Here is a 25,299-nt window from a genome sequence, read left to right as displayed (position 1 = left end):
GATATCCTGGTAAGTCCTTTATGGCAATATGGCTAAAATAAATGAACCCAACTGCTTCCAAGCTCCAAAACAAGCAACAATTTACTTGCTGCAATTATTTTGTCCTTTAAAATGCTATATTTTTTTAGTTTTGCTGGTTAGAATGAAAGAAGAAAAAAACTTAAGACTTTGAAATACATAAAAGTATATTACATTAAAGGCAGTAAGATTTTATGAGAACATTCATGAGTTTCAAAGTTCTTTTGTAATTTGGCCCATGGACTGTAAGACATTTGCCTTAATAAACAGATTTCCGAGCGGATTAAAATGCCCAACATCTCCTTTCCTTTACAGCTAACTGTAGAACAGTTTTCCTAAATGTCTCCCATCACGTTACTCACTCACCTCTTGGCTCCACGAGTAATACGGCTCCTCTGAGGAATAGGACACACATGTCACTTCCATTGTGGAACCTTCTTCCACCCACAAGTAATCAGAGACAGTGTAGCGCCAGGAGTGGCCACTCTGGATGTAAATATCCTGCAAATCTGTGAAGGGGAATGAAAAAATATGGTCGGTTTCGCCTTGTAAATGACTGCCCTACTTATTCTCAATACAGTGGTAAATACAGAATTGATATTTATTGTATGAGCCCACCAAATACCCGCCTCCAATGAGGCTTCAATCACAAAACATAAAATGGGATAGACTAGGAGTAAGAGACTCCTTGATTTTTTATAAACCAGTCTAAATTTCAGCCAATGCCCACAGTTTGTGAAGGAGGATGTGTCTGTGGAGGATAGGCTCCTGGTGGGTAAATCTCATTGGCATTCACAGATGTACAGAATTTTCTGTATGTCTGCTGAAATTTGGCCTAAAACTACCTCAGATTTTCACACAAGTCCTAAAAGTAGATAAAGAGAGCTAATCTGAGAAAGGCCTTCAGTTGCTTAGATGTTACCTTGGGTTAATTTGTGACCTTGCAAACTATCAAGACACCTTGCTCTTGGCATGAATCTTTGTTGGTCGATCACTCCTGGGAAGGGTAGTAATGTTCTGGAATTTCCTCCATGTGTACACAATCTGTCTGACTGTTGATTGGTGGATTCCAAACTCTTTAGAGATGGGTTTGTAACTTTTTCCAGTCTGATGAGCATCAGCAACTCTTCTTCTGAGGTCCTCAGAAGTCTCCTTTGTTCGTGGCATGATACACTTCCACAAACATGTGTTGTGAACATCAGACTTTGATAGATCCCTGTTCTTTTAAGAAAACAGGTTGTCCTCTCGCACCCAATTGTCTTCCCATAGATTGAAAATGCCAGACTCTAATTTCACCTTCAAAATATCTGCCTAAAGGTTCACATACTTTTGTCCCTCGTTTGGTTCTCTTTATCTACTTTTAGGACTTGTATGAAAATCTGAGGTAGTTTTAGTCCAAATTTTAGCAAAAATATAGAAAATTCTGACAGCCTCAAAAACTTTCAAGCACCACTGTAATGTTTTTGGTTGTGCAACATTTGTGGGTTTCATGTTGATGTACTCGGAGTCTGTACATGTTTATGTATTGTCCAAGGGTGCACATCTAAACTGGCTTTTAACTTCACCAATATATACGCAACACCAATAAACCACGGTTTTGAGGTCTATAATGACAAGCAAACCAAATCCATTTCTGATTATTGGTGCTCAGATTTTAATGGGGGAAGATGGGATGCACTTGGCATACTATGTCAATATTCGACAGCATAATGCCAACACGGCCCGACACTGCCAGAATGTCAGATTGAGAATCATGGAATTTTACATAAAACCTAACTCTACGTCTAACCATAACACTAAATGCAGCCTAACCCTAATCTAACTCTAAGAGCAGCATATCCCTAACCTAAATGCAGCCCAACCCTAACTGCAGCCTAACTCTAACCTAACCCTAACTACAGCCTAACCCTAGCCTAGCTGCATCCTAACCCTAAAAGCCACCTAGCTCTAACCCTAACTGCAATCTAACCCTAATAGCAGCCTAACCCTAAATGCAACCTAACCCTAAATGCAACCTATACCTTACCATAACTACAGCCTAACCCTATCGTCATAGGTTGACATTGTGATGTTGTCATAATGACTACATACCGGAAATCGGAACTGGAGGAAAAATCCAGTCACTGACCTCAACAATCTGACAATGCCGGGGGCACCATACGGCCCGGTTACTTACCCTCAGAGAATTGATCACATATGGCAACATATAAATTTGGCATTTTTAATACGTATCCGACTAAAAATCTGGCGTCCTTTTTTTTTTTTTTTTTTGTCATTCTCATTTAGTCAGAAGCCCCTGATGTGTATATCTGCCTGCCCAGGACAGAGGCCCTCCCATTCATCCCCCCCTCATCAGCTTCCATGTGCTCTAGAATGTGACACGGACCGACATACAACCCCAGCGCTGCAACTGGTTTTATTGTTTCATTCATTCTATCCCCTCTTCCACCTGACACCCGGCTGCGGAGATAGCCCAGGCGACGGTGTTTGAGGATACGCGATTGTGTCTATCCCTGTGTACGTTTCAGTCAAGAGCTCATTATACGCCCAGCTCCATTTCAATATTTGATGTATTTCCTGTGGCTCTTTGTGGGGTTTAGTGACATTTTGTGATAACCCAGTGATATTTCTCCCTGCCTCCCACTGCTTTCATTTAGTACATTGTTGTGGTGATCACGTTCCTAGGCTTCCCTGTGCCCTTTAGATGAAAGATGTCGCCTGTGATGTGCTGCCCTCCTAGGCATTCAGCTCCTGCACTGCGCCTGCTAAAGACCTGCGCCTCCAGAAAGGGACAATGATGGTGATACAGCCAGGGGAAAAGGCGCTTATCTCTGCTGCCACTACAGATAAACACACTGGATCTCATTTCCCGAGCTCCGTGCCGAGGTGCAGCACTCCTTCAGCAAGCAGGCCCATTTTCCTCTCAGACTGCATAGCGTGGCAGCAATTCTAGGGGCATTGTGCCCAAAACAAAGCTTTAGGCATATACAAGTAGTACATGTAGTATAATAAAAAAAATAATAATAAATAATAAACTAAAACACCCTTGATTCTTTTACATCTAAACTGAGGCAGTTTAAGAATAAACAGTGTCATCAGACAGAACATTTCTAAGTTATTAATGGTCATAAAGTGGACTTTGTTGTGATATGTCAACTGGGCCAGATTAACACTGGGGCGGTTGGGACTACAGCTCCAGGCCTCCACATAAAAAAGGCCCATTATCATGACAGCACTATAACGGCCAGCCCCATGCCAACCAGCTGGGCACACGGTTGTACATGGTTAGACATAGATCATAACTGATAATTTCTCACAAAATGGTGCAATTTTTCTACTTTAGCATATTTAGGGGGAGATGTATCAAGCCTTGGAGAGAGATAAAGTGGAGAAGCAGTGCACTGGCCACACCCACACGGCACTGGCCACACCCACACGGCACTGGCCACCTCTACACGGCACTGGTCCCAGCTCTGCCCTTGATCATTTACAGTCCCAGGCCCGTGTTTCCCTTAATACAGCCCTGCAGAAATAAAACCACAGCTTATTTACGCAGGGTGACCCATCTAGTACAGGTGCACAGAAGCAAAACTGGGTGTCACTATTGCAAGAAAAAAATAATGTAAAAATCAACCATTGGCTTATCCAAGTGAGAGCCAACGCCAGCAAATTTACTAAAAGTACACATTAATTTGTGTTTTATTCAGGAGTAGAACAAAAATCAAATAATAATAATAATAATAATAATAATAATAATAATAATAATAATAATAATAATAATAATTAGGGTCAGTAAGGAGCAGGTTCCAAATGTTTGGCTTTGGGATTAAGAGTAGTTCAAAGAGGAGATGTTGCCTACAGCTACCAATCAGATTGCATCTATCACTGTGACCTAGTACTAGGGAGGCCAATCCCGGGCCATTTTTTCAATCCCGGGTATCGGGATTGAAAAATGGTCAAGCCTGGGATTCCCGGGATACCCGGGATTGGCTTTCAACTGTGTCCGGCCATCCCCCACGCCCCCCCACCTGCCCCGCAGACATTAAAAAAAAAAAAAAAAGTACAAACCTGCACAGCCGGGTAGCCGGTGAGGAGGAGGCTGCGGGGAAGTGCAGGGGAGCCGGGAGGAGGCAGCGGGTGAGTGCAGGGGGAGCCGGGATGAGGCGGCGGGTGAATACCGCCGTACCTTCCTGCTCTGCGGCTGCTGACAGCGCAGCGTGACCTCACAGGTCACGCTGCGCTGGGGACCCGGAAGGAGGAAGCCGTGCAGCGTCTGAGCGTCCTGAGGACACAACGCTGATCCCTCAATCCACGGGATTGGAGCTTCTAATCCCGGGATTGAATCCCGGCCATTTTTGGGCCTAAATCCCGGGATCCCGCCGATCCCGGGATTGGCCTCCCTACCTAGTACATTGTATAAAATGATAGCTAGAATCTGGTTGGATGCTATGAGCATGACTCCACTTCTCCACTTTAGATAATTATCTCTCCAAAGTAAAAGGCCCCCATACATCTATGACAAATTGTTGCAATTTTCCAATCCCCTGACGCCTGGAAATATTCAACAAATATCTTGATTCTCCGATCGAAACAGGTCGGGAACAGCAAATCAGGGATTTTTAACATGAAGAATTTCCCTGATGGATCGCCCATTCCGGTCATGGAATAGGCAGCTAGATATGTGGGTGCCCCTTGCCTTTGTGAATATCATTCTTACAATCCCTGGGCCCCTTTTCCACTTTTGTAGATACTTTTTTGTTTGCTTTAATGTAAACATTTTGCTGTATGGTATTTTTTTCATCAACATTTCTTTTTACTGGAGCAAGCAATTTTCAGATCACTCCTGAGTCCTGAGTAAGGTTGTTACCCTAACACACCCACCCCCAGCACTAACCCCAAGCCGCCCGCTATAGTTACGGTCGGGATGCCGGCGTCGGTCTCCTGACCTTTCCGGGATGCCGGCGTCTACATTCTGACGGGTGTTCGGATTCCGGCGTCGGCATTTCAACTGCTGGGATCCCGATAGCCGGCATCTTAACCGCATCCCGCTAATTCCATAGAAAGTGAATTAACTTGGCAGTATGTTTTTGGTTTGTAGGTGGTTAGTAGAAACCCATGCATACATGGGGTGGACATGCAAACTCCACAGACATGGCAACCTCATCAAAATCAAACCCAAGACCCTAATAGCACCACCATGCCACCCATCCGCTCTAAACAACCGGGCACTCCATCTTTATATGGCACCCTGTTGCCTAGCACTTAAGGAAAATGAACAAAATAAAACAAAAAAACTCACAGATGACAGAGACGGTGACATTGTCTGACGCCTCGTAGTCGCTGGTCTGGTTCCCGCTTGACACACAGCGGTACGGCCCTTTCTGGTAATCGGAGATATCGTTGAGTTGCATGAGCAGTCGTCCATCGGTGCGAGAAATGTTGACGTTGAAGAACCAGCATCGCAGATACCGAATGGCGTCCAGTTGAACCCAAGACCCCATCCACTGGTAATTTAAAGAGACATATTTATAATTCAAACAAAATCTTTTTATAATCCATTATTCAAGAAAACAGTCATACAAAGTTTCTAAAATATACACAATAAACCTATAGACCAGCTAAAAAAAAAAAAGATAAAACTAAGACATCAGCTGATAGTATTGTACATCAGATAGCAGTAGGTGGAGAGTCGCGGGATCGTTAGAACTATTACTGCGTTAGGCCTTGGTCATACAGGTAAACGCTGTATTGAGGTAAAACTGCCCCTGATGTGAAGTCTGCTGTCCTGCTGCCTATGGCGGTTCCTGTAGATCACTATATTATGGCGGTTCCTGTAGATCACTATATTATGGCGGTACCTGTAGATCACTATATTATGGCGGTTCCTGTAGATCACTATATTATGGCGGTACCTGTAGATCACTATATTATGGCGGTACCTGTAGATCACTATATTATGGCGGTTCCTGTAGATCACTATATTATGGCGGTACCTGTAGATCACTAAAAGCATTCAGGCAGCAAAAATAAATCTATTCACCGGCCTATGGGACCTTCTCACTGTCCTGAGCTCTCTTCATTAATCAGGATAGGGTGCACCTGTACTACATACCGCCTTCCCCCACCCCTGAATGTCTGAGGAGGCAGAACCCCAGTGGGGGATTAACCAATGGCAAATTAATTTTGCCACCGTAACCTAGTCCTCACAGATGGTAGACAGCACCGGCTGGCAGGATATGCTGGGACTTACAGTTCCACAACTGTAGGACGGCCACAGATTGCACGTCTTTGGAAAATGTGGTGCAAGCTACATAACAAAGGTCTAAAGACACAATTATGCCTTAAACCGCTACATGGCCGGTACCTACATTTCTGTAGGAAGATGCTGTGTGCTCCTCTATGTAAATCAGAGCCAGACGTCAATGCATACTATTATCGGGATCGGTATACAATCCCGGCGGATGGGATGCCGGCGGTCATAAAGCCAACGCCGGCATCCCATTGGTCACGATCCCGACAGGGGTGAGACAAGTATTCTACCTAACCCCAACCCTCCCTTACCACAGCCTAACCCTAACCTCCCCCCTTAGTGCCTAAACCTAGACCCCCCCACCCCCCTTTCTGCAGAATAACCTTAACCCTCCCCCCTTAGTGCCTAAACCTAAATCCCCACCACCATGGTAGTGCCTAACCCTAACCCCCCGAGTTGGCGGCTAAACCGCTACCCACCCCCAACACAGCCAAAACCTGCCCTCCCGGCCATACTTACCTTTGGGATCCCAGCTGTCTGTATTCCGGCGTCTGTATTTTCACTGCCGGGATCCCGACAGCCGACATCTTGAACGTATACCCCATTATCAGCTCTTATTTATACAGTCACAAATGATGTAGCATAAGGATTTGTCTACGGGGCTTTGTATTCTCTGGAAAAGTTCTATTATAGTATTGAACAACTACTAATAATGGAAAACTAAATGGAAAAATAAGAACCCAAGCCTGCTTGATAAAAGCACATTGATGATTGTATGTGATAGTCACCCCAAAACTTCCCAAATGGTGCTAAACCCCTTATTTTTTACTTCATAGCTTCATAACAGCATTGTAGGCCCTGATCAAACCAATGCACCGGGACCCCTACACCATAGGTCTGCAAACTCGGTCCTCATTACCCCCACACAGTGCATGTTTTGCAGGTAACCCAGCAGGTGCACAGGTCTATTAATTACTCACAGACACATTTTAAAAGGTCCGCAGGTGGAGTTAATTATTTCACTTGTGATTTTGTGAGGAGACCTGCAAAACATGCACCGTGTGGGGTAATGAGGACCAAGGTTGCAGAGCTATGCCCTACACACTCATTCACGGGAACCAATTAAAATATAAAAAAGTCATAACATGCCCCCTCCTACGGTCCCTGTACCGTCTCTCCACATGCTTCCATACAGTGTATTGCTGTCAGCACTCTCATTGGTGGATAGCTCCAGCCATCCACCAATCAGCATGATGACAGTCATTCACTGCCTGGCTGGGAGGCAGGTAGAGAATGTTGCCTAGCCGCTCCGACTGTGTGACCACCACCTGTCCCTGCTCGAAGGATCCTAGAATTTCGGGGCCCTGGGCAGCTGCCCAGTGTGCCTATACGTTAAAATGGCCCTGTCAGAAGAATCTGAGTATATGGGTGCACGGTATGAGGAGAAGCAAGGAGATAACATTGTGACAAGTGAAATCCATACATTTATCCCTGGCAATGTACCAATGTCAGACCTTGTATATAGTATAGCTATACACGGCAGAGCTTGCCGATTGCATTATTGGATAAACATCTGTTTTGGTCTATTTGTGTCACTGAAGTTTAAAGGAAAAATCATGGCAATAAAAAATACAGTTTTTGCTACTGCCTGTAAAATGAAAGTGAACAAAGCGCTGTATGTTCCACTTCGCTGCCAAAGTCAGTCATGAACAAACAATATAGCATTTCACTGTGAGGACTGACCAATAAAACGCTTATTCCACGTGAAAATGGCACAACGCCAATATATGAAAATTATTATAGCCATGGAGGGGGGTCTGATGGAGTGTGAGTAAAAACACTGGTCATCCTGAGTTACCTAAGGAACACATCGGCAAATCAGAGAAGCCGGAGTATATTTGCACAAGAAGCCTCCACGACCATTAGCATATTATTAAACAGTTGCTGCGTAGAAAGTCGCAGCAGCTGGCCAGTAGTGTCCATCTCTGAAGCAGTGTGATCACTCACAATGTCTATAACGCCGACAGCCCTAATACTGTAGGCCTAGGTCTTTCCGTGCAGTTATTTATGGAGATAGGTGTGGGAACAAATGGTCTGAGACAGTGGTCAGTGTTTGCCAGCGCTCAAACCATCTCTAATCTGCAGCGTTACATCATTTCCTCATACACAGCACACCGGTAACACCAGAGGCCTTGTTTACCTCAGACGAGGAAGTCGTTCATGAAGCAGGAGAAAAAAAAAAGTTTCTGTTACACAACCAAATCCTTTTGAAATGCAACCAAACTGGTTTTAGACCACATTATTGTCAACATCTCTGTGGGCTGGAGTGCGAGGGGAATTCTCTCATGTTCCAGGATGGACTCGGCTGCAGTTGCTCATTTTTAGCAGGGGTAAAAGAGGTTTTAGCACTCACGTGTTCTCACACTGGCTGATATCCCTGCACATACCAAGGAGGATGTAACGCAATGGCACCCATGGGGGAGAAAAATAAGATTTTAAACCTACCGGTAAATCTTTTTCTCCTAGTCCGTAGAGGATGCTGGGGACTCCGTAAGGACCATGGGGTATAGACGGGCTCCGCAGGAGACATGGGCACTATAAATAACTTTTAGTATGGGTGTGCACTGGCTCCTCCCTCTATGCCCCTCCTCCAGACCTCAGTTAGAGAACTGTGCCCAAAGGAGATGGACAATACGAGGAAAGGATTTTGTTAATCTAAGGGCAAGATTCATACCAGCCCACACCAATCATACCATATAACCTGGGATACACATAACCAGTTAACAGTATGAACAAATAACAGCATCAGTCAAAGACCGATTCCAACTGTAACATAACCCTTATGTAAGCAATAACTATATACAAGTCTTGCAGATCCAGTCCGCACTGGGACGGGCGCCCAGCATCCTCTACGGACTAGGAGAAACAGATTTACCGGTAGGTTTAAAATCTTATTTTCTCTCTTACGTCCTAGAGGATGCTGGGGACTCCGTAAGGACCATGGGGTTTATACCAAAGCTCCAGATCGGGCAGGAGAGTGCGGATGACTCCGCAGCACCGACTGAGCAAATGCGAGGTCCTCGTCAGCCAGGGTATCAAACTTGTAGAATTTTGCAAAAGTGTTTGAACCCGACCAAGTAGCTGCTCGGCAAAGCTGTACTGCCGAGACGCCTAGGGCAGCCGCCCAAGAAGAGCCCACCTTCCTAGTGGAATGGGCCTTTACCGAATTTGGTAACGGCAATCCAGCCGTAGAATAAGCTTGCTGAATCGTGCTACAGATCCAGCGAGCAATTGTCTGCTTTGAAGCAGGCGCGCTAATCTTGTTGGCTGCATACAGGACAAACAGAGCCTCTGTTTTCCTAACCCTAGCCGTTCTGGCTACATACATTTTTAAGGCCCTGACTACATCCAAGGACTTGGAGTCCTCCAAGTCACTCGTAGCCATAGGCACCACGATAGCTTGGTTCATATGAAAAGAAGACACCACCTTAGGCAGAAATTGAGGACGAGTCCTCAATTCCGCTCTATCCACATGAAAATAAGAATTTACTTACCGATAATTCTATTTCTCATAGTCCGTAGTGGATGCTGGGACTCCGTAAGGACCATGGGGAATAGCGGCTCCGCAGGAGACTGGGCACAAAAGTAAAAGCTTGAACTAGCTGGTGTGCACTGGCTCCTCCCCCTATGACCCTCCTCCAAGCCTCAGTTAGGATACTGTGCCCGGACGAGCGTACATAATAAGGAAGGATATTGAATCCCGGGTAAGACTCATACCAGCCACACCAATCACACCGTACAACCTGTGATCTGAACCCAGTTAACAGTATGATAAACGAAGGAGCCTCTGAAAAGATGGCTCACAACAATAATAACCCGAATTTTGTAACAATAACTATATACAAGTATTGCAGACAATCCGCACTTGGGATGGGCGCCCAGCATCCACTACGGACTATGAGAAATAGAATTATCGGTAAGTAAATTCTTATTTTCTCTAACGTCCTAAGTGGATGCTGGGACTCCGTAAGGACCATGGGGATTATACCAAAGCTCCCAAACGGGCGGGAGAGTGCGGATGACTCTGCAGCACCGAATGAGAGAACTCCAGGTCCTCCTCAGCCAGGGTATCAAATTTGTAGAATTTAGCAAGCGTGTTTGCCCCTGACCAAGTAGCTGCTCGGCAAAGTTGTAAAGCCGAGACCCCTCGGGCAGCCGCCCAAGATGAGCCCACCTTCCTTGTGGAATGGGCTTTTACAGATTTTGGCTGTGGCAGGCCTGCCACAGAATGCGCAAGCTGAATTGTACTACAAATCCAACGAGCAATCGTCTGCTTAGAAGCAGGAGCACCCAGCTTGTTGGGTGCATACAGGATAAACAGCGAGTCAGATTTCCTGACTCCAGCCGTCCTGGAAATATATATTTTGAGGGCCCTGACTACGTCCAGTAACTTGGAGTCCTCCAAGTCCCTAGTAGCCGCAGGCACCACAATAGGCTGGTTCACGTGAAACGCTGAAACCACCTTTGGGAGAAATTGAGGACGAGTCCTCAATTCTGCCCTATCCGTGTGAAAAATCAGGTAAGGGCTTTTATAAGATAAAGCCGCCAATTCTGAGACACGCCTGGCTGAAGCCAGGGCTAACAGCATTACCACCTTCCATGTGAGATATTTTAATTCCACAGTGGTGAGTGGTTCAAACCAATGTGATTTTAGGAACCCCAAAACCACATTGAGATCCCAAGGTGCCACCGGGGGCACAAAAGGAGGCTGTATATGCAGTACCCCTTTGACAAACGTCTGGACTTCAGGCACTGAAGCCAGTTCTTTTTGGAAGAAAATCGACAGGGCCGAAATTTGAACCTTAATGGACCCTAATTTTAGGCCCATAGACAGTCCTGTTTGCAGGAAATGTAGGAAGCGACCCAGTTGAAATTCCTCTGTAGGGGCCTCTTTGGCCTCACACCACGCAACATATTTTCGCCAAATGCGGTGATAATGTTTTGCAGTTACATCCTTCCTGGCCTTTATCAGGGTAGGGATGACTTCTTCTGGAATGCCTTTTTCCTTCAGGATCCGGCGTTCAACCGCCATGCCGTCAAACGCAGCCGCGGTAAGTCTTGGAACAGACAAGGTCCCTGCTGGAGCAGGTCCTTTCTTAGAGGTAGAGGCCACGGGTCCTCCGTGAGCATCTCTTGAAGTTCCGGGTACCAAGTCCTTCTTGGCCAATCCGGAACCACGAGTATAGTTCTTACTCCTCTCCTTTTTATAATTCTCAGTACTTTTGGTATGAGAGGCAGAGGAGGGAACACATACACTGACTGGTACACCCATGGTGTTACCAGAGCGTCCACCGCTATTGCCTGAGGGTCCCTTGACCTGGCGCAATATCTGTCTAGTTTTTTGTTGAGACGGGACGCCATCATGTCCACCTTTGGTTTTTCCCAACGGTTTACCATCTCTTGGAAGACTTCTGGATGAAGTCCCCACTCCCCCGGGTGAAGGTCGTGTCTGCTGAGGAAGTCCGCTTCCCAGTTGTCCACTCCCGGAATGAACACTGCTGACAGTGCTATCACATGATTCTCCGCCCAGCGAAGAATCCTTGCAGCTTCTGCCATCGCCCTCCTGCTTCTCGTGCCGCCTTGTCTGTTTACGTGGGCGACTGACGTTATGTTGTCCGATTGGATCAATACCGCCTGACCCTGAAGCAGAGGTTTTGCTTGACTTAGGGCATTGTAAATGGCCCTTAGTTCCAGAATGTTTATATGAAGAGATGTTTCCATGCTTGACCACAAGCCTTGGAAATTTTGTCCCTGTGTGACTGCTCCCCAGCCTCTCAGGCTGGCATCTGTGGTCACCAGGATCCAATCCTGAATGCCGAATCTGCGGCCCTCTAGTAGATGAGCACTCTGCAGCCACCACAGAAGAGACACCCTTGTCTTTGGCGACAGGGTTATCCGCTGATGCATCTGAAGATGCGATCCGGACCATTTGTCCAGAAGATCCCACTGAAACGTTCTTGCATGGAATCTTCCAAATGGAATCGCTTCGTAAGAAGCCACCATTTTTCCCAGGACCCTCGTGCACTGATGCACTGACACCTGGCCTGGTTTTAGGAGATTCCTGACTAGCTCGGATAACTCCCTGGCCTTCTCCGCTGGGAGAAACACCTTTTTCTGGACTGTGTCCAGAATCATTCCTAGGAACAGGAGACGTGTCGTTGGAATCAGCTGCGATTTTGGAATATTTAGGATCCACCCGTGCTGACGTAACACTAACTGAGATAGTGCTACTCCGACTTCTAACTGTTCCCTGGACCTTGCCCTTATCAGGAGATCGTCCAAGTAAGGGATAATTAAAACGCCTTTTCTTCGAAGAAGAATCATCATTTCGGCCATTACCTTGGTAAAGACCCGAGGTGCCGTGGACAACCCAAACGGCAGCGTCTGAAACTGATAATGACAGTTTTGTACTACAAACCTGAGGTACCCTTGGTGAGAAGGGTAAATTGGGACGTGGAGATAAGCATCTTTGATGTCCAGAGACACCATATAGTCCCCTTCTTCCAGGTTTGCTATCACTGCTCTGAGTGACTCCATCTTGAATTTGAACCTCTTTATGTAAGTGTTCAAGGATTTTATATTTAAAATTGGTCTCACCGAGCCGTCCGGCTTCGGTACCACAAACAGCGTGGAATAATACCCCTTTCCCTGTTGTAGGAGAGGTACCTTGATTATCACCTGCTGGGAATACAGCTTGTGAATGGCTTCCAAAACTGCCTCCCTGTCGGAGGGAGACTTTGGTAGAGCAGACTTCAGGAACCGGCGAGGGGGAGACGTCTCGAATTCCAGTTTGTACCCCTGTGATACTACCTGCAGAATCCAGGGGTCCACTTGCGAGTGAGCCCACTGCGCGTTGAAATTTTTGAGACGGGCCCCCACCGTGTCCGAGTCCGCTTGTAAAGCCCCAGCGTCATGCTGAAGACTTGGCAGAAGCAGAGGAGGGCTTCTGCTCCTGGGAAGAGGCTGCCTGGTGCAGTCTTTTTCCTCTTCCTCTGCCCCGGGGCAGAAATGAGTGGCCTTTTGCCCGCCTGTACTTATGGGAACGAAAGGACTGAGTTTGAAAAGACGGTGTCTTTTTCTGCTGAGAGGTGACCTGGGGTAAAAAGGTGGACTTTCCGGCCGTTGCCGTGGCCACCAGGTCCGATAGACCGGCCCCAAATAACTCCTCTCCTTTAAACGGCAATACTTCCATATGTCGTTTGGAATCCGCATCCCCTGACCACTGTCGCGTCCATAACGCTCTTCTGGACGAAATGGACATAGCACTCACTCTTGATGCCAGGGTGCAAATATCCCTCTGTGCATCACGCATATATAGTAATGCATCCTTCAAATGCTCTATAGTCAGTAATATACTGTCCCTATCCAGGGTATCAATATTTTCAGTCAGGGAATCCGACCACGCCACTCCAGCACTGCACATCCAGGCTGATGCGATTGCTGGTCGCAGTATAACACCAGTATGTGTGTATATACCCTTCAGGATATTTTCCAGTCTTCTATCCGCTGGTTCTTTGAGGGCGGCCGTATCAGGAGACGGTAACGCTACTTGTTTAGATAAACGTGTGAGCGCTTTATCTACTTTAGGGGGTGTTTCCCAACGCGCCCTAACCTCTGGCGGGAAAGGGTATAGTGCCAATAATTTATTAGAAATTAGCACTTTTTTAATCGGGGGAAACCCACGCTTTATCACACACCTCATTTAATTCATCTGACTCAGGAAAAGCTACTGGTAGTTTTTTCACTCCCCACATAATACCCTTCTTTGTGGTACTTGTAGTGTCAGAAATGTTCAATGCCTCCTTCATTGCCGTGATCATGTAACGTGTGGCCCTACTGGACATTACGTTTGTCTCCTCACCGTCGACACTGGACTCAGTATCCGTGTCTGGGTCTGTGTCGACCCACTGAGGTAACGGGCGTTTTATCGCCCCTGACGGTGTCTGAGACGCCTGGACAGGCACTAATTGATTTGTCGGCTGTCTCATGTCGTCAACAGTTTTTTGTAAAGTGCTGACATTGTCACGTAGTTCTTTAAATACAACCATCCAGTCAGGTGTCGACTCCCTAGGGGGTGACATCACTAATACAGGCAATTGCTCTGCTTCCACATCATTTTCCTCCTCATACATGTCGACATAATCGTACCGACACCCAGCACACACACAGGGAATGCTCTGATAGAGGACAGGACCCCACTAGCCCTTTGGGGAGACAGAGGGAGAGTTTGCCAGCACACACCAGAGCGCTATATATATATATATATATATATATATATATATATATATATATAGGGATAACCTTATATAAGTGTTACTCCCTTTTATAGCTGCTGTTTATAATTTAGCTGCCAATAGTGCCCCCCCTCTCTCGTTTTTACCCTGATTCTGTAGGGACTGCAGGGGAGAGTCAGGGAGCCGTCCTTCCAGCGGAACTGTGAGGGAAAATGGCGCTTGTGTGCTGAGGAGATAAGGCCGTCGTGAAGGGGCGGAGCCTATCTCCCGCTTTTTTCTGGAAAACTGGCAGGGGTTAAATACATCCATATAGCCCAGGAGCTATATGTGATGTATTTCTTTTGCCATCCTAAGGTATTTTTGTTTTTATTGCGTCTCAGGGCGCTCCCCCCCCAGCGCCCTGCACCCTCAGTGACCGGAGTGTGAAGTGTGCTGAGAGCAATGGCGCACAGCTGCAGTGCTGTGCGCTACCTTAGTTGAAGACAGGAACGTCTTCTGCCGCCGATTTCACCGGACCTCTTCGTTCTTCTGGCTCTGTAAGGGGGCCGGCGGCGCGGCTCCGAGACCCATCCAGGCTGAACCTGTGATCGTCCCTCTGGAGCTAATGTCCAGTAGCCTAAGAAACCCAATCCACTCTGCACGCAGGTGAGTTCGTTTCTTCTCCCCTTAGTCCCACGATGCAGTGAGCCTGTTGCCAGCAGGACTCACTGAAAATAAAAAACCTAAAATAAACTTTTACTCTAAGCAGCTCAGGAGAGCCACCTAGCATGCACCCTTCTCGTTCGGGCACAAAAATCTAACTGAGGCTTGGAGGAGGGTCATAGGGGGAGGAGCCAGTGCACACCAGCTAGTTCAAGCTTTTACTTTTGTGCCCAGTCTCCTGCGGAGCCGCTATTCCCCATGGTCCTTACGGAGTCCCAGCATCCACTTAGGACGTTAGAGAAAAATCAAGTAGGGGCTCTTGTGAGACAAGGCCGCCAATTCTGACACACGCCTTGCAGATGCCAAGGCCAATAACATGACCACCTTCCAGGTGAGAAATTTCAATTCAACAGTTTAAAGGTGCTCAAACCAGTGAGATTTAAGGAACCGTAACACCACGTTAAGGTCCCAGGGTGCCACTGGGGGCACAAAAGGAGGCTGGATGTGCAGCACTCCCTTTACAAAAGTCTGGACTTCTGGTAGAGAAGCCAATTCCTTCTGAAAGAATATAGATAGGCTCTGTTAAGGTACAGATTTCTTCCCTAACTTCAGGCCCATATCCACTCCTGTCTGTAGGAAGTGGAGAAAACGGCCCAGATGGAAATCTTCGTAGGAGCATTCTTGGTTTCACACCAAGAGACATATTTCCGCTAGATACGGTGATAATGTTTCGCCGTTACCTCCTTCCTAGCCTTTATCAGAGTAGGTATAACCTCCTCCGGAATACCTTTCCCAGCTAGGATTTGGTGTTCAACCGCCATGCCGTCAAACGTAACCGCGGTAAGTCCTGGAATACGCAGGGCCCCTGCTGCAGCAGGTCCTCCCTGAGAGGAAGGGGCCAAGGATCTTCTGTGAGCATTTCCTGAAGATCTGAGTACCAGGCCCTTCGAGGCCAGTCTGGAACAATGAGTATTGACTGTACTCTTTTTTGTCTTATTATCCTCAAATTATCCTCTGAAGCTTTTTGTTGAGGCGTGACGCCATCATGTCTATTTGAGGAATTCCCCAGAGACCCGTTATCTCTGCAAAGACTTCTTGATGAAGTCCCCATTCTCTTGGATGGAGATCGTGTCTGCTGAGGAAGTCCGCTTCCCAGTTGTCCACTCCCGGAATGAAGACAGCTGACAGAGCGCTTACGTGATTTTCCGCCCAGCGAAGAATCCTGGTGGCTTCCGCCATTGCGACTCTGCTCCTTGTCCCGCCTTGGCAGTTCACATGAGCCACGGCTGTGACATTGTCTGATTGAATCAGAACCGGTAGGTTGCGAAGAAGACTCTCCGCTTGTCGAAGGCTGTTGTATATGGCCCTTAATTCCAGCACGTTTATGTGCAGACAGGACTCCTGGCTTGACCATAGTCCCTGAAAATTTCTTCCTTGGGTGACTGCTCCCCATCCTCGGAGGCTCGCGTCCGTGGTTACCAGAACCCAGTCCTGAATGCCGAACCTACGACCCTGTAGAAGGTGAGCACTTTGCAGCCACCATAGAAGAGACACCCTGGCCCTGGGGGACAGTGTTATTTTCTGATGTAATTGTAGATGGGACCCGGACCACTTGTCCAGAAGATCCCATTGAAACGTCCTCGCATGAAACCTGCCGAAGGGGATGGCCTCGTATGTGGCCACCATTTTTCCCAGAATTTGAGTGCATTGATGAACTGACACTCTTTTTGGCTTTAGCAGGTCTCTGACCATGTTCTGGAGGTCCTGGGCTTTTTCCAACGGGAGAAAAACCTTCTTTTGTTCCATGTCTAGTATCATGCCTAGGAACGATAGTCGAGTTGTTGGAACCAATTGCGACTTTGACAGATTGAGAATCCAACCGTGCTGTTGGAGCACTCTCAGGGAGAGCGACACGTTCTTCAGCATCTGATCTCTTGATCTCGCTTTTATGAGGAGATCGTCCAAGTACGGGATAATTGTGACACCCGGCTTGCGCAGGAGCACAATAATTTACGCCATTACCTTGGTGAAAATCCTCGGGGCCGTGAAAACCCAAACGGCAACGTCTGAAATTGGTAATGACAATCCTGTACCGCAAATCTCAGGTACGCCTGATGAGGTGGATATATGGGAACATGAAGGTATGCATCCTTTATGTCCAGGGATACCATAAAATCCCCCCCTTCTAGGCTGGCGATGGCCGCTCTGAGTGATTCCATCTTGAACTTGAACCTTTTCAAGTATAGGTTCAAGGATTTTAATTTTAAAATGGGTCTGACCAAACCGTCCGGTTTCGGGACTACAAACAGGGTTGAGTAGGGGAACTTTGACCACCACCTGTTGAAGATACAATTTGTGAATTGCATTTAACACTATCTCCCTTTCTGGGGGAGAAGCTGGTAGGGCCAATTTGAAAAACCGGCGAGGAGGCACCTCTTCAAATTCCAGCTTGTAACCCTGGGAAACAATTTCTATTGCCCAGGGATCCACCTGTGAGTGAACCCAGATGTGGCTGAAAAGTCGAAGACGTGCCCCCACTGGGGCGGACTCACTCAGCGGAGCCCCAGCGTCATGCGGTGGATTTTGTAGAGGCCGGGGAGGACTTCTGCTCCTGGGAACTAGCTGTGGTTGGCAGCTTTTTCCCTCTACCATTACCTCTGGCAAGAAAGGACTCTCGTTTCTATTTGACCGAAAGGACTGCATTTGATAATGTGGCGCTTTCTTAGGCCTTGAGGGAATATAAGGCAAAAAATTTTATTTACCTGCCGTAGCTGTGGAGACCAGGTCCGAGAGACCTTCCCCAAACAATTCCTCACCCCTGTAAGGTAAAACCTCCATATGCCTCTTTGAGTCGGCATCACCTGTCCATTGCCGGGTCCATAGGACTCGTCTAGCAGAAATCGACATAGCGTTGACTCTAGAACCCAGTAGGCCAATGTCTCTTTGAGCATCTTTAATATGACCCAGGGTCTGTCAACGCTTTGTCCACCCTTGGGGAGGATTCCCACCGTATCCTGTCCTTAGCCGGGAAAGGATGCGCCATAAGAATCCTTTTGGGAATCTGCAGTTTCTTGTCTGGAGATTCCCAAGCCTTTTCAAATAACTCGTTCAGCTCATGAGATGGGGGAAACGTTACCTCAGGTTTCTTTTCCTTATACATGTGTACCCTCGTGTCAGGGACAGGGGGTTCCTCTGATATGCAAAACATCTTTTATTGCAATAATCATATATTGAATACTTTTTGCCAATTTTGGCTGTAACTTTGCATCATCGTAGTCGACACTGGAGTCAGAATCCGTGTCGGTATTAGTGTCTACTATTTGGAATAGTGGGCGCTTTGGAGACCCCGAAGGTCCCTGCGACATAGGGGCAGGCAGGGCTTGACTCCCTGCATGTTCCCTAGACTCAGCTTTGTCCAACCTTTTGTGCAATAAATTCACATTAGCACTTAAAACATTCCACATATCCAACCAGTCAGGTGTCGGTGTTGTTGACGAAGACACCACACTCATTTGCACCACCTCCTCCCTAGGAGAGTCTTCTACCTCAGACATGCCGACACACGCGTACCGACACACCACACACTCAGGGAATCCTCTTATCTGAAGACAGTTCCCCCACAAGGCCCTTTGGAGAGACAGAGAGAGAGAGTATGCCAGCACACACCCAGCGCTAATGACCCAGGAAAAAACACAATGTTTACCCAGATAGCGCTGTAATCATCTATTTGCGCCAAATTATGTGCCCCACCCCCCTTCATTAAAACCCTCTTTCACCGTGGTAAGCAGGGGAGAGTCCGGGGAGCTTCCTCTCAGCGGTGTGCTGTGGACAAAATGGCGCTGGTAAATGCTGAGGAACAAGCTCCGCCCCCTCAGCGGCGGGCTTCGGTCCCGCTGAAAAATGAAAAAAACTGGCGGGGGATCTCTTTTATATACAGTGCCTAGCCTGTATATATGTTTATTGCCAGATCTGGAGGTTCTTATTGCTGCCCAGGGCGCCCCCCCCCTGCGCCCTGCACCCTTACAGTGCCTGCCTGTGTGTGTCTGTGTGGGAGCAATGGTGCGCAGCGTTACCTCAATGAAGAACTGAAGTCTTCTGCCGCCTCTGAAGTCTTCTTTCTTCACATACTCACCCGGCTTCTATCTTCCGGCTCTGCGAGGAGGACGGCGGCGCGGCTCCGGGACGAACGGCGAGGGTGAGACCTGCGTTCCGTTCCCTCTGGAGCTAATGGTGTCCAGTAGCCTAAGAAACAGAGCCTGACGTTAAAGTAGGTCTGTTTCTCTCTCCTCAGTCCCTCGATGCAGGGAGTCTGTTGCCAGCAGGCTCCCTGAAAATAAAAAACCTAACAAAATACTTTCTTTTCAGGAAAACTCAGGAGAGCTCCCTGTAATGCACCCAGTCTCCTCTGGGAACAGTAATAAACTGAGGTCTGGAGGAGGGGCATAGAGGGAGGAGCCAGTGCACACCCATACCTAAAGTTCTTTCTTAGTGCCCATGTCTCCTGTGGAGCCCGTCTATCCCCATGGTCCTTACGGAGTCCCCAGCATCCTCTAGGACGTAAGAGAAATAATATGTGTATGAGTACGCTTGCCAACTCTACCAACTCTGGCAATTCCTGCCCAGTTGTCAGGAAGTGTATCCAAAGCCAGCAATGAGCAGGTGGCACACACAATAATGCATTACTTCTCACCATCCCCCCGCCTCACCCCGCCTCACTCACCTTCCCCTGGGTAACTTACAGTAGGGCTCTCAGCTAGGTGACATAACACGCTCAGCACTGCCAGGAGCAGACAGCCAGCTAGAGGGTTGACACATCTTTGGTGCAAATTCTGGCCCTGGGTGTCATGGTGCTATGGGGGAGTGTCCGGTATCACAGGATATCACAGGGGAGCATTAGTACACAGCATGGACACTGATCACATTATGACATAGAAAAGTCACACAGCAGAACAGGGGAGCAGGGAGCAACATATGATGCGCAACATAACAGCGAAGGTTACGGTATGAAATTGCGCAATAACACATCATGTAACAGAATACGGTATCACAAGAGCAGTAAATAATAACACAGGGTACGAGGGAGACTATGCCCCTGACAGGCAATAATTCAGAGGACTGGCAGAGAATAGCAGGAGATAAAGAAGAATATCTCGATGACACCTCGCCCTGAGAGGAAGATGCATCTACCACAGAGGAAGATTTCAGCATAACAGATCACGGATGACACCCACGCAGCACATCTTACATCGTCCTCTTCCCCTTTTCTGCAGACGCGCACCTCTAGCTCTGCTTTATGTGGCCGTTCGTTCATTTTCATTATTTCCATCTATTTACCACACAATTAGTTTTGTGTTATTTTTATCACTTTATTACCTACCTACAGTTTACCAACCTCTCTTTCCTCTAAGCACAAAGTACTAGAGGGCCATGAGCATACAGGATGCACAGTCACTAATCTAATCTGAGGTAAATTTCCAAAGCCTACGTCTGTCAGAACCAGCTGTAACACAGACATGTCTGTACTAAGCACATCATTATTAGGATGAGTAATCTCTCAGACGGACGCCATGATAATAAGTGACTCATGCCAGGTTACACAGTTAGACAGCTGAGGTGGCTTAATACATAACTCCATGGCAAAGACGGGAAAATATCAAGTTCTTTCAAAGGGAGAAAAATGGTTGTGATATTAGGCATACATGCAGGCCAGACAGTGACCGCATATACTCCCAAAAAGCCGTATTATCTGCACGTGGTCAGAAGCAGACTGAAGTAACGTGTGTTGATGATGATTACAGAGGGCAGACCTAGGGAACCGCCTGTGATTGGCTGCTTGTGACTGGTGATGTTGTCGTCTGTGGGGCATTGACTGTTCTTTATTGAGCGTATTCAAGCTAAGGTATTAGGGTTTGCGGAGGTTTAGCGTATGCAGGTTGGGATATTGTTTGTGCTGAATTAGTTTCATTTATGCAGCAAATGTATATGTTGCACATAAAATTAACTTACATCACGGACTCAAGTGGGATGTAAGCATTTGTCACGTGTACCTGTCACGGGTATGGTTCACTAGATCAACAGGAAAAAAGGTTAACAGGGTGAAAATGTCGGCATTGAAAAGGTCAACAGGGTCGAAAGGTCGGCATAGAAAAGGTAGACAGGTACACAATTTTGACATGTAAACGGTTGACAAAAAGGGTCAACACGGGGGGGGGGGGGGGTGTCTTCATTTTTGGGCGTCATGTTGTAAGTTGAACCACATATTATCCCAATTAGGGTATCGCTGTGTTCGCTGTGCTTCAGGCAAGCTGCCTCGCGCCACTACCGACGTGCTTGACACAGGTTACTATTCCCAATCGTAGTCCATGTCAATAGTAAAGTATGAAAAAGTTGAAAAATAATAAAAATAAAAAAAGTTGTGTCAACCATGTGTGTGTCGATCATTCTCATATCGGCCTTTTAAGCCTATAGATATTTTGTACTGTCTACTTTTCGACCATATGGGGTCGACCTACAGTATATACTGGCGACCTGTCATCCAGATACCACCTGACGTACAGGCCCTTTGTGAGCACTAAAACCTGGCATGGAAAATGGGAGCAAATGGTATTTGCACGGCGACAGTGACATGTTTTGCACGGTCTTGTATTAAGTCGGGGGGAAGGGAGTTCCCAAACGCAGTCCAGGTTTTAAGGATATCCATACTTCAACACAGATGGCATAATCAAAATGATTGAGGTACTAATTAAGTCACCTATGCTTAAGCATGGATATCTTTAAAACCTGGACTGTTAGGATGCCTTGAGGACAGAGTACGGTAAACCCTGACCTACATTAAGTGAAAGTTAGCCACAAAATTCTGACTGCTATAATGCAGCTTATAGAGGCAGGATAATGTTTCTGCGCCCATCCCATAGAGGAGCGAGATAGAACGAGGAATGTTTCCCTGACGTAATTACCGCACTTAATTAATCTCCTGCATACAACCACGTACAGGACCAATTTTGCATTGGCTGACCCCTAAGACGTTTCTGCTGCTCACACACCAGCACAACAACAGAGCGCCACAGACCACACAAATCAGTAGCGGTTAAAAATGACCCTTGGAATTTATGCCACCTGGGGCAAACGTGAATATAAGTGGAAGGACGATGAAACAAGAGGCCGAATCCCACCCCTTGCAATTAGGCAGCTGTATAGTCCAGGGGCCTATGCTGACGTCCAACATACATGTTCAATAAAGACATGAAAAGTAATAGTTTTCTATGTTATTTACCCGGTTCCAATAGATGATGATGAAATCTCAATTCAGGCAAAATCAATACAGAGATACGGATAATTCTGAGCGCTCGCCAGTGTAATCCTTTACATTTAGAGAAAATAAACCCTGCTTGTAAATAGTGTACATTGTTCCTCTAAGTACTCTTATTTAACGCCGACAGAAGCATTTTTCTCCTGTAAGCAGCTTCTTAGCCATCCATCACGCCGAGCACCGCATAAGCAAACATGTAGTGACGTTCTCAAGCAGGCTCGGAGCAGAAAGGAGACGGGGCCGCCGAGCGAGACCGGAGCCTTCATATAATTGTATTTGCTTTTCATTTTACAAGTAAAACTTTGTGTTCGCTCTTTGTTTAGTGTAAAACAAACACGGGTAATACAATCATTTTTATTTTCATACAGATTTTGGGAGACAAGAGACTGAGCAGACGTGCGGCTGGCTTTAGCTGTACTGGGGTGGGAACTACATTTTTTTTATTGAGTGGTTCAGTGGGTAAATGCACATGGTCACTGAAAGAGTGTCTGGGCCACAGTTCAGATCTTAGTTGACCCTTTTTGTGAGTTTGGCGAGAGGACAAGGTCTCTGTGTCCTATCAAAGCTTCCTGCCTCAATAGGAGATCTTACAGATCAGACATAGGTAACCTGTGCTTCTGTAGCCATTATGGAACTAGAAGTCCAAGCAGGACCTGCGATGGTGCCTTGGCTACTATTGGGTCGACGGAGTCAACTAGGAGGGGCATGATGACACAATGTTTAATCATCAGGACCGTAGTCTCCCTCTCTGCAATTCTGCCTTCCATGTTACGGTGCAGCAGGGGGTGGTGCATAATGACACAATTTGCACCATCAGTGGTGATGGGACGTGGAGATGTGACCTGCATCATAGAGCCCCTGCCCATTTTACAAGAATGATAAGCGGGATTCGGGAGGGGGCACAAAGGAGGTCTCCCTGATATTCAGGACTATCCCAAATTTGCATTTGCAACCTAGCAATGTTTTACCCTGACAGACAATGGGACCTATTTATCAAATAATATTTAAGGGATATCCCCCCTAACACCCATTTACAGGGGGTACATGCAAATATTAAACAACCTCAGTATTTATGATAGAGGGGCCACAGCATATATCTCCAATATCTGCTGCAGTCCCTCCATGTCTGACCACAAAGCAGCACCCAGAAGTTTGTATGCAGTCGTATTAACCAAGCTCCAGAATGTGAAACATTCCAGAGGTTGGTCCCCATAGGTGACGCCAGTGTCATAAATAGGCATTTTGGTGCCCTGTGCCAGAAAGAGCATCAGTGCACCCCCCCCATAGAGATATAAGACACGTGCCCAGGAAATGGGCATTGCCTCAGAGGGAAGGGGTGTGGCCTTATGAAACACTGCCCATTGAATGCACCCCAGATATGGGTGTTTGTAGTACTATTTTGCTAGAAAAATAGGTTCAAGAACTATGGGTCTGGAGGAAGAGCTATTAAAAGTGGGTGTCTCCTGAACAGTATGTCTGTGTTGTATAAGATAGATAGACAGACAGACAGACAGGAGTTTTTTAGACACGAAGGCACTCAAAATGGACTTTAAAATAAATGGAAACTACATTTTGGCCCAGGACAGGTTCAAGAACCCAGTTCCTGATGAGGTCATATTTAATGAGAGGTTCAGGAACGGAGTTCCTGCTGCTTCCTGCTGCAAAATAACACTGGGTTATCTCTGCTGCAATCCAACGCAGGTGGGATATTGCCAGCCTTCCGCAAAGAAACACAAATATAAATACAGGAAGGGCCGCACTAATAATCCCCGCACAAACAATGTAGAGCCAATAGAATAATATCCAAAAACATTATTTCATTCATAAAAAAGCACGTATGAACATTCATACAACTAAAACACATTATTATGTATCTAAATACATCTAAAAACAACTATAAAGTGCAACTGATGCAACTTTAGTGTCACAAACAATTCCAATGTTGCAATAATATAGAAATAGTTATTATAAATACTCAGACTCCTCATTATTTTGAAACTAGAGTCAAAATAAACTCCTCATGTGGAGTATGAACGTATGGATAATTAAAGTAACCGTGCCTAAGTTTATAAAGCCAGTTCAGCTAACCGCTGTAATACCTGTTCCCTACAGGTCCGCACCGCTGGTAACTGTGCAAGTACAAACTCACTACCCCTCTGTAATTGCTTACAAATAGGAGAGCCCCACGAGCTGTCTGGGGCCTCCTGGCTCACCTCACAGCTCCAAGTATATGTGGGCAGCAGCCAGTGCTGTGACAGGACAGCAGTGCTCCACGTGCAGACCCCATCCCAGGGGACGGGGTCGCTGTCTGGAACATTCTAAGCAGGGCCGTCTTTTCGTATGGGCTCAATGGGCTCTTGCCCAAGGGCCCCAGGAGTATAAGGGCCCTATGATGATAGCTGAGGGTTCCCTCTTTCCAGGGGTACCAGATTTTTTAAAATCGTCCCTGGGGAAACGAAGATATCCAACTTGAAAGCAGTGGTCCCCATCCAAGCCTGTTAATTGCTCTTCCCAACCAGATATCTTGGGTTCTGTCTGACTTAGAGTTTCTCTGAGGGTATAATCCAAAAGCTGGGACTCTCCCCTTTTGGTGGAAACTATCAGCTTGTCTGTACTATGCCCAGAACCAGAGATATCAGCCTTCAAGCAGCCAGTCCCTGCTCCAGCTCCACACGCCTAATATGCAGTTTTAGATTTTCGTTGGTGAATTGCTCTGGCTCCTGAACTCTGATCCCCAAGTCCCCAGAACCTTCTGAAAGGTGGGACTCTCTATTTGTTTTATCCCA

The 25,299-nt window shown here is 46.8% G+C and overlaps 1 protein-coding gene across 2 annotated transcripts in view; it reads right to left on the bottom strand.

Moving 5' to 3' along the window:
* LOC134966036 (uncharacterized) overlaps positions 1-25,299 on the bottom strand; it is a 66,862-nt gene that overhangs the window by 17,501 nt on the left and 24,062 nt on the right. For both annotated transcript variants that reach the window (XM_063942496.1, XM_063942495.1), the window contains exons 3-4: positions 5,318-5,522; positions 385-527 (exon numbers count right to left, since the gene is read on the bottom strand). In XM_063942496.1, the coding sequence (XP_063798566.1) occupies positions 385-527; positions 5,318-5,522 (348 nt within the window). The remainder of the gene's footprint in view (positions 1-384; positions 528-5,317; positions 5,523-25,299) is intronic.

This window comes from Pseudophryne corroboree, chromosome 10 (assembly GCF_028390025.1).
Source record: "Pseudophryne corroboree isolate aPseCor3 chromosome 10, aPseCor3.hap2, whole genome shotgun sequence".
Classification (NCBI taxonomy): Eukaryota; Metazoa; Chordata; class Amphibia; order Anura; family Myobatrachidae; genus Pseudophryne; species Pseudophryne corroboree.
This window is presented reverse-complemented; position numbering and strand designations above follow the sequence as displayed.